Source organism: Antechinus flavipes, chromosome 2 (genome assembly GCF_016432865.1).
Source record: "Antechinus flavipes isolate AdamAnt ecotype Samford, QLD, Australia chromosome 2, AdamAnt_v2, whole genome shotgun sequence".
Lineage (NCBI taxonomy): Eukaryota > Metazoa > Chordata > Mammalia > Dasyuromorphia > Dasyuridae > Antechinus > Antechinus flavipes.
The window spans coordinates 293,766,113-293,779,353 of NC_067399.1; the positions used below are offsets into that span (position 1 = coordinate 293,766,113).

At 35.3% G+C, this 13,241-nt stretch overlaps 1 protein-coding gene across 1 annotated transcript in view; it reads left to right on the top strand.

Moving 5' to 3' along the window:
• RIN3 (Ras and Rab interactor 3) overlaps positions 1-13,241 on the top strand; it is a 156,018-nt gene that overhangs the window by 85,099 nt on the left and 57,678 nt on the right. The window contains 1 exon segment of the mRNA XM_051977350.1: positions 9,285-9,357. Coding sequence (XP_051833310.1) covers positions 9,285-9,357 — 73 coding nt within the window.

A 13,241-nucleotide genomic window follows, 5' to 3' on the forward strand; every position in this document is an offset into this window, starting at 1 on the left:
AAACACTTGAGTCATATCAAGCATCGCCACTAGGTGGAGTGTGTATCCTACCCTGTGGTTCTTGGTTGGGGTCTGGTTAATTATGTAACAGCTGTGGAATATAGGGTTTCCAGCTCTTTGCAACAATACCAGAAAATTAAAACCAAATCATAGGATCCTTTCTAAGAGCTCTTTCAGCTCTAAATCTATGATCCCATGATGTTTCTGACTCCAGGCACACTTAAGCTGGCTTCTCTCATGTATTACAAGATTTATTTTTTCCTAGCTACTTAATGACGTTGTCCACAGCTGTGGATACCATTTCCTTACCTACTACTTATACTGTATGGAGAAATCCTAGAGACTGAGCTAGAATGACACTATGGAAGATACAAAGATTGTGCATATTTCCTGCCCTCCCGGAGTTTATAATCTTCTTGGGGAAATGAAATTATACAATGAAATCAAAATGTGACTCCCTAATTCCCTACTTCTACAGTAATCCTTTCATCTAGCATTACTTTTTTTTTAAAAGCTTTTTATTTTTCAACATTAGTCCTTACAAAACCTTGTGTTCCAATTCCTTCCCCTCTTCCTCCACCCCCTCCTCTAGTAGAAATATGTTATATCCAATATATGCATACATATTTATACAATTATCTCTTGCCACACACCAAAAATCAAATCAAAACAGAAAAAAAAAAAAGAGAAATAAAATAAAACGCAAGCAAACAAAACACTATGTTGTGAACCACACTCAATTCCCACAGTCCTCTCTCTGGGTATGGATGGCTTTCTTCATCGCTGAACAATTGGAACTGGTCTGAATCATCTCGTTGAAGAGAGCCACCTCCATCCATCTAGCACTAATTAATCTCCACCTATAAGCTCAAGTCCCCCCTAGATTTTGAAATTCAACTTAATGAAATAAACCTTTATCAAATGTTACTATATTCAAAGCTCTGTATTCTATGCTTGGGAGGTGCTCTCAAAAAGACTTCTGTAATCACAAAGTTTATAAGCTATTCTGTCTAGTTGGGGATAGGACAAAAATAGAGATAACCATAATATCCAATTAGGAGACAGAGAAAAATCAAGTAAAAAAGTGATGAGCCAATCTATGCCCCCAAAAAGGAATTTTGCATAAAGAAGTGCAGGTTGAAGACTAATCCAATGTTTTAGTTGTCATTCAGTTGCTTTAGTCATATCATACTCATCATGACCTCTTTTGAGGTTTTTTGGACAAAGATACTGGAGTAGTTTGCCATTTCCTTCTGCAGCTCATTTTATAGATGAGGAAACTGAGGCAAACAGGATTAAGAGATTTGCCCAGGGTGATACAGCTAGTTAAGCGTCTGAGGTCATTTTTGAACTCAGGAAGATGAATTATGGCTCCAGCCCCAGTGCTCTATCCAGTCTGCCATTTTAATGGTCCAAATCAGGTATTTAGGTAAAGGAAATATAAAGAGAACAGTCCAGGTATTCTGGCTAATACTCTGGGCTTGACTTTATTTTATGCTTCTAATAACTGGACTCTAAGTTCCTTAATTGCTATGTATTTATCATAAAGTTATTTTTAAAGTATTTTTTAAATGTTCCACAATGACTAAAAGGACATGGCCTCTAGGATTAAATATAGATTCCTCTATTTAGCTTTTGATGCCTTTAATAACTTCATTAGATATTAGTTCCTTTTTTTGAAATCTGCCATTCAAATTGTCCTTTTCTCTGTTCCTCATACAGGACAGTCCATCTCCCATCTCCATGCCTTTGCATTCATTGTCTCTCATGCCTAGAATGCTTTCCCTCCTTATTTCTGCTTCTTGGAATCCCTCACTTTATTTTATCTTTTTTTTTTTTTAATTTTCAAATTCACTTTTATAAGATTTTTGAATTTTAATTTATTTTCTTCTTCCCTCCTTCTTCTTTCTCTTTCCCCAAACAGGAAGCAATCTGATATAGATTATACATATACAATCATATTTAATGTATTTCCACATTAGTCATATCATTCTCACTTCTTTCAAGAAGCAATTCAAGTATTACCTTCCTGAATGAAACCTTTCCTGATTTTTCAATATTCTTCCTCTCAAACTACCTACTAGTCATATTTAACTACTTTGTATTTACTAATTTTATATTTATGCTATATATTAATGTAGCTATTTGTCTTCCCCATTGGAAACTCCTTTCAAGTAGGGGTAGTTTAAATATTTGTCCTTATATCTTCAGCACCTGGTACAAGACTTGGCATATAGTAAGTGCTTAATAAGTTAAATTACTTATTTAATTAGATTAAAATTAGCTGAATTTATAATATATTAGCAAAAATATCCAGGAATGGCAAAATTTTCATATGATGAGGTTGTAAGGAAAAGGCACTATCATTGGTGAAATTATAGATTAGAGGAAATTTTCTTTAATTAAAGTTTTTTAATTTTCATAACATATGCATAGATAATTTTTCAATATTAATCCTTGCAAAAGCTTGTGTTCCAAATTTTCCCCATTTTCTCCCTATCCCCTTCTCTAGATGGTAAGTAATCCAATATATGTTAAACATAGTAAAAATATGTTAAATCCAAATGTTTATGTATACATATGTATATATATACATATGTATACAATTATCTTGCTGCACAAGAAAAATCACATCAAAGGGGGGAAAAAAGAGAAAGAAAATAAAATGAAAGCAAACAATAACAAAAAATGAAAATGCTATGTTGTGGTCCACACTCGCTTCCCACAGTTCTCTCTCTGAGTATAGATGGCTCTCTTCATCACAAGATCATTAAAACAGAGCCATGTCCATCAGAATTGATCATTGTATAATCTTCTTATTACTGTGTACAATGATTTCCTGTATCTGCTCATTTCACTCAGCATCAGTTCATCTAAGTCTCCCCAGCCCTCTCTGAAATCATCTGGTTGCTTGTTTCTTAGAGAACAATAATATTCCATAATATTCATATACCATAACTTATTCAGCTCTTCTCAATTGATGAGCATCTACTCAGTTTCCAGTTTCTTGCTGCTACAGAAAGGACTGCCACAAACATTTTTGCACATGTGGCTCCCTTTCCCTCCTTTAAGAGTAGAGGAAATTTTTAAAGATTAATGTGACATTATGTAGTGAGTCACCAGTTTGATCTTATCCTATGACCCAGAGATTCTATTATTAAGATTTTTATCTCAAAAGAATCATGAAATAGGGGGAAAAAAGCAATTTGTCTGTACAAAAAATATTTATAACAGTTTAATTTTTAAATTTCACTGCTTCTCTTTTTGTAGGCAAAGAATTAGAAAATGTAGAGATACCCATCAATTGGGGAATGGCTGAATAAATTATGGTATGTGAAAGTAATAGAATATTATTATTTTATAAAAATGATGAACAGGCTGATTTTAGAAAGGCCTGAAAAAATTTACATGAACTGATGCTGAGCAAAACAAGCACAATCAAGAATACATCATACACAGTAACAGCAACATTGTGCAATGATCAACTATGAAAGACTTGCTTCTTCTCAACAGGTCAGTAATCCAAGGCAAGACCAATAAACTTTGCACAGAAAATGCCATCTGCATCCAGAGAGAACTATGAAGATTGAATGTAATCAACACATGCTATGTTCACTTCCCCCCCCGCCTTTTTCTTCTGTTTTTTTTTTTTTTGTGGCTTTTCCCTTTTGTTCTGATTTTTCTCTCCCAACATGGTTCAGAAAGAAATGTGTTTTTAAAAAATGGATGTATATGTATAATCAAGGGAAAAAATATTAAAACAATATATATGAAAATAAAATAAAATAAAATAACATTTAAATGTTCCTATCACAAACATAAAAATATAGTTATTACTACTAATTAATATTACTCTGATCTATTTGAGAGGAGTTAGCTAGTAAGGGACAGAAGAGAATAAGACTAGCTCCACTCAATTACTATTTGTAAAGACTAAACCTAACTCACTCTACCCCTCAAACTCTCCTTTAAAAAAAGTATCTGGGGGTCCATATCTAACCAGGATTCCTTCAACTTGCCTAGGAACCAGAACAATTTTTTACAGGGATTGCCCAGATTCCACTCCAGCTGCTAAGTGTTGTCTAAACCTAGAGTTTCTACAGGCTTCTACCTGAACTTTCTTGGATACAAGAGAAAAAAACTCAGCCTTCCCACGTTACATAATAGCTCACATGACAAAGAACTTTTTGCAAATTAAGGATTAGCGTCTCATGAAACAGAAAACAAAAAATAAAACAAAAACCTACTGCAAAGCAAAATGTTCAGTATTTAGATCCAAGGTTGGCCAACATTTGCATTTATCTCCTAGCTCTGTATCATATTTTCAAGTGAATCTCCACAAATTCTCTCCATCGTCCCTTTTTAAAATCAAATTTATAAGCATTTTTTAAGTGCCAGGCATTGAGCTATATATTATTTTTGAAATATGCTCTCTTTTCCCACTCTTAACCTCTGCCCCCCAAAAAGGGATAGCTTTGTGGGTTTAGGGCTGACACTTCCCTTCCTTCCAACTACTTTCTCCTTGCTAGCAGCACTTAGTTCAAGTTCTTAAGGGTGTGTAATTTTATCACCATGGGTACATCTTTCACATACAAGGACTGAAACCCCAGGGAACCATTTAGTTCAGCAATTCTCTATCTTTTTGTTCTCAGGATTCTGAAAAGTGACTGCCCCTTCTCCTGCAGTTTTATTTATATAGGTTATATCTATAGATGTTTACCACATTAGAAATTAAAACATTTTAGTATTATTACAAAAAATAGCTTTGACTCTTGGGCCCCTTGAAAGTGTCTTTGGCAACTCCCAAGGTCTCTGGACAATTTTTTAAAGAACCACTAAGTTTGATATATATATATAACAAAGAATTCCTCCACAACATTACAGATAGGGAGACAGCCTGTCTTTGAAGAACTAGGGGAAAGCCAGCACTTCCTTTAAAGGAGGGATTCTTTTATACTTTGTATTTGTATCCCTAAAGCTCAGCATAGTGATTAGTACATAGGAGATGCTTCATGATTATTTGTTATTGATTAGTTGAGAGATTATCTTAGTCAGCTCTATTAGGAAGTTTTTTGTTCCTTCAGACCTCAGTTTTCCTGCAAATTCCACTACCCATTCCTCTTAGGTTAATGTCCTGGAGCCAAACTAAATAATCTATTTTCTTCCCTCTGAGAGCATCCACATACTGGGAGGCAGCTCTGGAATTTCTTACTAGTCTTCTCTAACCAATCATCCTTCATTTCTTCAGTTCCTTATATGACATGGTCTTGAGGTATTTCAGCATGCTGGTCACCTTCCTGAATATTCTCCACATCAAGAGTGTCCTTCATGAAATGTGTTGTATCCAAGCACTGACTAGGATAGGCCATGATTTCCTTATTTTGGACACCATTGAACTTTTAATTTTACCCATTAGTTCTTTTGGCTGCTGCACTAGACTATTGATGCATACCGAATTAACATTAAAACCCCCAGACCATTTTGTTTTTTGTTCTCAAAAAAATAAACATTTTATTGATACTATTTTTTTTCTTCTTTTGAATTATTTCCTAATGATTTAGGATGTTAGAGGAAAGAGAAATGTTAGAGGAAACCTTTAATACATGAATATAATTAAAAACAAATACTTGGTCATGTCTGAGGATGTATGCTTCATTCCACACCTATAAAAAGTAGTATCACTTCTATTTAGAGAGGTGTGTTTTACCATAAGTCTTCTGAAGTAATGCTTTATTTATTAGAATACTTGTTTTTAAATGAGCCACTTTCCAATCAACCTTCATCATCCTTCGTTTTAGGAAGTTGATTTCTTGGACCCAAATGTAGTGATCTATCGATCACTACAACTGACCTCTTGCTGCCCATGTCACATTAATGCTCCATCTCCTATTCTGATATTTTCCCTGGCTATTCCCCATGCCTGAAATTCTCTTCTTCCTCAACTCTACTACCTGTATTCCTTGACTTTCTTCAGGTCTCAATCATTTTCTGCAGGAAGCCTTTCCCAGCGTTCCTTAATCTTAGTGCCTTCACTTTGAGATGACTTTCATCTCATCTGAATTGTAACCTATTGATACATAGTTGTTTGCATAGTCTTATTCATTAGACTGTGAACTTCTTGAAAGTACGGATTGTTTTTCACCTTTTCAAAAAATCCCTAGCATTTTGGGGAAGTGCTTGGCACAAAGAAGCTGCTTGTTGACTTGAACTCTCCTTCTTTGGCATTGATAAAGTCATTGACAAAACTGCTGAAAAACATCAAGACAAAAACTGGAATATTACCCTAAAGATGCCCCCCTAAATTGACATTATTAACTATTACTTAATTATTTTCCATCATTTAATTATTAACATTATTGATTATTCTTTTGGTACAGATCATTCTATCAGTTTGCAACCCATTTAACTTTTCTATCCTATAATCATCATCTTCCCGTATTATTCACAAGCCTGAAAAATTTTGTCAAATGATTTGCTGAAATCTAAATATCCTGTCTTCACAACATTCTTCTGATCCTGCATCAGATACGTTGTCAAAAATAGGAAGTAAGATTGGTTTGTTTCTTCAAAAATTCATTCTTGAAAACACCTCCCCCTTCTTGGGCCAACTTCCTCAGTAAAATGTTAGGCCAGGGTATCCTACCTCTCTTTCTCTAATCCATTCATATTTAATGTTAAATCAGGCTATCCTAATTTATCACTCATTCTCTATAAGGAGATAAAATTGATACTAAAGAAGTAATCTACTCCCATGATTCTTGCCGTGTCTATATCAACAGCCAGCACCTTTGAAATGGTCAAAATCAGGTCCTGAATAAAAGGTCCTCTAGTCACTTCCTCAATTTTTGAGGGTTGAAATTATGATGAAATAAATAGACTCTTTTTTATCAGTTATGGCCAAAAAAATTAGGCACCTAAAAGCCTAACCTAGAAACAGAATCTTCTCTACTCTTTGCTAGTTTGATCCTTAGACAATAAATATAGTTGTTCATTGCTAGACCTATATTTGAAAATTTTACATTTTGAGAACACTTACCAAATTTTGAGATCTGCTTAAATTCTCCAAAGAATTCCAGGTCACATTTATGTCTGATGAGGCACTAGCCCTCCTAGTAAGATGTCCCCTGGACCAGGGACTTTTCAGCAAGAATTCTGGGAACATGTGGACTGGGATTGGTTTTAGGGAAAATCTACTCTAAAGGGCCATTTCTTCTCTTTAACTCTTTGCCTACATCTTTTTTTTTTAATTAAAGCTTTTTATTTTTCAAAATAATGGGCAATCTTTAATATTAGCCCTTGTATAATCTTGTGTTCCAACCCCCCCCCCTTCTCTATACCCTCCCGTACATGGCAAGTAATTTAATATATGTTAAATATGGTAGAAATATATGTTAAATCCAATATATGTACACATATTTATACAATTATCATGCTGCACAAGAAAAAAAAAAAAGAATCCTAAAGTCAATCCAAAAAAATCTCTAAAATAAAGTGTGGGCCCCTAATTCCTAGGCATTCAATGCACAGTATATGTTTCAAGTATGGAACAGATTCCTTCAAAAGGCAAAGGCATGTTAAGGGGTGGGAGGAATGCTTAATTCTTGTTCATTTTCTACTTCTACTGTCTAGGCAACTCCCAAGCATATGTGGGAGAGCTGGCAAGGTTCAGATCTCCTACACTCCCATAATATGGTTCAAACAGTCATATGGGCCACATTTGATGATTTTCTTCTTCCAAGGGAGAATACTTTTGAAGAAATCAACACTTGAAATGTATGGTCATCTCCAGTCATCCTGATCTATATCTTGTCACTACACACAGATGGCTCTGGAGGAGAAAATGAAACAGATAACTTTCATAGCCTTCCCTCATTGAAATCCAATTAAGTGCCGTGGTCTCATTTTCGTGATTTTATGACCCTCTTTAAGAATGAAGGGCAAATAACAACAATAAAAATAAAACAACAATAATAATAATTTAAAAAAAAAAAACCTTGAACTTGTGGACTTTCAAATTCAGGATTAAAAACTATTAAACCTAGTGTTTTAAGATCTAAAAAGTACTTTATTTATGCTGTCTCATTTGATTCTCAACAACTACTTTGTGAGGTAGCTGTTATTATTATCCTCTAATTACAAATGAGAAAATTGCCTGAAACAAGTGACTAACAACAATAAAATGAGAATGATTCAAGTTTCTTCTCTCTCCAGGTCATACTCTATTCAGCCACTAAAGTGATTTTCCAAAAGCATAGATCTGGTTATCTCCCTCACCCTCAACTCAGTAAACTATAGTGGGACCTAATTGCTTCCAGGATCAAATATAAAATGCTCTGTTTGGCATTCAAAGACCTTTATAATTTAGCTATTTCCTTTCTAATTTTCCAGGCTACTTAACACATACTCTTCAAACCTTCTGGTTGTTCCACAAAAAAAAAAAAAAAAAAAAAAAAGGACCCTCAATCTTTCTTGGCTATGGACATTCTCCCTGGCCATTCTCTGTGCCTGGGATGCTCTCCTTCCTCCCATCTAACTACTGCCCTCCCTGGTTTCCTTTAAGTCGTAATAAAATCCTACCTTCTATAAAAAGTCTTCCCCAATTACTCTGACTTCCGATGCCTTCCTTCTGTGAATTATTTCCTATGTACGCTGTAGATATCTTGTTGTGTATATATTTGCTTGTTGTCTTCCCCCATTAGATTATGAGCTCCTTGAAGCTAGGGACTGCTTTTCCCTTTTTTACCATCCACATCTCTAAGCACAATCCCAAGCATATAATGCTGCTGTTTGGTATCTGACCCCATTTGAGGTTTTCTTGGCAAAAGATACTGGAGTAGTTTGTCATTTCCTTCTCCAGTTCATTTTTCAGATGAGTAACCTGAGGCAAACAGGGTGAAATGATACAGCTATTTCTGAGACTGGATTTGAACTCAAGGACAAGAGTGCAATCTATCAGTCTATCAATCTATCAGTCTATCAGACATAAAGCATTTATTAAGAGCCTGCAATGTGCCAGGCACTGTGCTAAGTACTGGGGTTTCAAAAAAAGACTAAAGACAATCCTTACTATCAAAAAGTTCACAGTGTAATGGAATCTACAGGAAAAATTTTCAAGAGCCCAGGGTCCCCTGCATACCATAACATCAGAAAAGGACTTCAGTGAAGGAATGAGACATTCTTGTTTCCTTACACCTTCCACTCCCCTTTCCCTTCATCTCTCCCTTTCTCTAACCAACCACTAAAGGAAAATATTCACTGAAAGGTTTTTCTGTGTCTCTCCTCAGTCCTGTACCTGGAAGGATCGGTTCTCGTATTTGAGGATATCTTCAAATTGATAGCTTTCTACTGTGTCAGTAGGTAAGTAGAACTCAGCTAATTTTCCCTTTTGTCCCTAAGGGTAATTAATCTTTTTTTTTTAATTAAATGTAAACAAAAATAAACATTTAAAAAAATTAAGTTCTGAATTCCTTCTCTCCCTTCCCTTGAGGGAAGGCAAACAATTTAATAAAGATTATACATGTACATTTATGCAAAACAGGTAACTATTCTTCTAATCACTGACAAACTCAGACCATCAAAGCTATTACTAAGGAAGGTAAAGGAACTGAGGTTATCCATAGCAGACTTGGGTATAGTTAAATGGAAGAATACTCACCTTAGAATCAGAGGATCTTGGTTCAAATACCATCTTGGATTCTCACTATCTGTGTGATCCTGGACAAGTCACTTAACCCTTTGCACCTCAGTTTCCTCATATGTAAAATAAGAGGATTAGACTAGATGATCCCTGTGGTCTCTCTCTCTTTTTTTTTTCCTCAATAGTATTTTATTTTTCTAATTATATGTAAAGATAATTTACAACACTCATTTTTACAAGACTTTTATCTTTCAAATGTTTTCTCCTTACCTCCCTTACCTCCTGCCTCCCCAAGACAGCAAACAATCTGATATAGGTTAAACATATGTAATCCTTTTAAACACATTTATCATGTACAAGAAAAATGAGACCAAAAGGGAAAAATTATAAGAAAGAAAAAGCAAACAGACTCTCCAAAAGATGAAAATGCTATGTTTTGATCCACATTCAATCTATATGTCTTTCTCTGGATGTGGATGACATTTTCCATTTCAAGTCCATTGGAATTGTCTTGGACAAGCTATGTCTCTTTCAAATCAAGATCCAAGATATTTCATGCATTCTTCAGTATATTTCTCTCAGTGTAAAAGTAGGTTAGAACTGGGATTCTTGACCTAGTATCCATGATGTTTTAATAACTATATTTCAATATAATTGATTTCCTTTATAATAATATAAATTTTATTTATTTAAAACATTATTCTGAGAAGAGATCAATAAGCCCCATAAGACTGTCAAAGGGGTCTGATGACAGAAAAAAGTCACTTGATTAGAATGAACATCAAAGGCTAGTTTGAAAGAGTAAGAGAGCTTACAAAAGGCCAACATGGAGGCATGGGGATTTAAGAAAGGGGAGAGAGTCCAACCCAATTTGCCTTGATAATAGGAGGAATTGGGGACAGCTATATGTATATGTCCAGGGCTGTTCAGGTGGTGCCATAATGCACAAAGTGTTAGCTCTGGACTCTGAAACACTAGCCTTCCTGGAAACCTAGGTCTCAAAACCTAACTGTATGACTCTGGGCAAGTCACTTAATCCTGTTTTTCTCAATTTCTCATCTGTCAAATGAATTGGAGAAGAAGGTCTTTGCCAAGAAAATCCCAAATGGGCTCCCAGAGAATTAGATGTGACTGAACATCAGATAGATAGATAGGAGTCATATTTCTTTTTTAACCTTAGTTAAGTTTTCACCTTGAATCACTGCCCTAGGGAGCAGCTTTCCCCAGCCCCATTTTCCATAGCCAAAGGTCCACAGATTTCACAGATTTGAATTCCACCTCTGACAGTTACTCGCAGAGATTTTCTTTCCCATTTTACTATTTAATTATGAGGATTAAGTGAATAATGTGTGTAAAGTCATTTCTTAAAGTATATTTTCGTTCTTAGAATTTAGAATTGGAAATTCCCTTAAAGATCTTCTAACCCCTCATACTACCTATGGAGGAAATGAGTCCCAGAGAAAGGAAGTACTTTACCCAAGGTTACACTTCAGTGTTTAGTTTTATCTGAATCTTCATGACCCCATTTGAGGTTTTCTTGGGAAAGATACTAGAACATTTTGCCATCTCCTTCTCCAGTTCATTTTTTTAGTGAGGAAACTGAGGCAAATAGAGTCAAGTGACTTGCTATGTGTGAGGCCAGATTTGAATGAAGTGCTTCTTGCTTGTAGGCTGGTAGCAGCCTACCCACTTTGCCACCTACTTGTCCCAACTGGTGCTCAAAATCATTTCAGTGTTCTTCCTTATCTACTACATTGTATCATAATTAGTTCAGTTTGATAATGATGAGTGCTTTAGAATCATCTTGGGTATACTTTTCATCATTGACCTGACAATAAGTCAAAACATTAAGCCAAGAAAAAGAAATTGAGTAGTTCTTCATTCAGGAAGCCATGGTTTATTGGCCCATCTTTGGGCAACGTATATTTGACTTGGGCTGTTTAACTTGGGGGATGTAAAAGTAAGAGGAATAATAATACTTCCCTATCTCCTAGGATTATTGTGAGAAAAACATTTTATAAACTCTTAAGCTCTATATAAATGTAAGCTATTATTAGGGTAGGGATTAGATTTGGGATATCATTGGTGAAGGGAATTCTCAAGGGAGAGATATCCCTCTAACAATGCAATCAACACCTTTTCTGTAAATAATTGTCTTAAAGAAGTGCCCAGAGCAGTAGGGGTTAATAAGTAATTTTCACAGGGTCACACAATCAATATATATCAGGGGTAGAATATGAATCCAGCTCTTTCTGGTTCCCAACTCAGCTCTCTACCCACTATGTCATCATACCTTTCAAAGCCATTCTCATTATTTCACATTAATTTCAGAAATCTGATTTTATGTTTGTGGCTAGTGAAACGAAAAGGAGAAAAAAGTAAAAGCCTCCAGTAAGGCTCTTTGCTCATTGTGAATAGTAACCAAGGGCTCTAATTTTCTCTTTCAAACTTCAAAGAACCCTGGGAGTTAGTCTTGTATTATCCCTTTAAAAAAAAGAGAGAGAGAGAGAAGTCTGAGATCTAAAAGATGAAGTGAGATCAAAGTCACACAGCTAGTAAATAGAAGAGCTGGAAATGAGTCTGTGGTCCCATAATAATGTGGCTGGAGCCAGCAGTTCCATCTCTGGGTTCCCATCTTGGGACAGTGGATATCACTGAATCAGGAAGGCTCATCTTCTTAAGTTAAAATCTGGCCTCAGACACTTAACTAGCTGAGTGACCCTGGGCAAGTCAATTCTGTTTGTCTCAGTTTTCTCATCTAAAATGAACTAGAAAATTGCGAACAACTTCACTATTTTTGCCAAGCAAACCCAAAAGAGTCTATAAAGAGTAGGACATGACTGAAAATGACAATTCTTGTTCTTTTCCAATGAAGTACATCTTCTGTTCTTCGGCCTTAGGTAGTAAGGGCTTGAATTTACACTGATTCAGAAACTCCAAGCAAAGACTTTGATTAGAAAGAAAATACTATTTTTCTTTGCAGTCTCTCAGAAGGTATTTTCAAAGTATCATATTAAAGAGCATCTCCTGATTCAATTATCTGATGAATATACAGACAATTCTGAAGAAAGAAGGGAGGGAGGGAGAGAAGAAGAGAAAAAAGGAAGGAAGGCAGGAAAGGAGAGAAAGAGGGAAGAAGGGAAGAAGGAAGAGAGGGGGGAGAAAGGGAGGAAAGAAAGGAAGGAAGGAAGAAGGGAGAGAGAGATGGGGAAGGGAGAAAGGAAAGAAACAGCATTTAATAGTGTTCTGACATTAAGTGATTTACATATGTTATCGCTTTTAAAAATATATATACACACTCACATATAGGCTTTTTTGGTTACATTTGAGATCCAAGCTGTTCCCTTCCTTGCCTTCCAACCCTACACTTAAAAAGGCTAACATTTGACACAGAAATATATATGTGAAACTACATAATACATAGTACTATATATCATTTCTTTCTCTGAAGATGGATAGTAGGTCCTTCATAGGTCCTTTGTAGTTGATTTAAATATTCACATAACTTAGAACAGCTTAGTCATTCACATTTATTCTTCAAATAATATTGCTGTTACAGCAGCAGTATAACAGCTGTATACAACAGTTTCTTTGTTCTACTAAA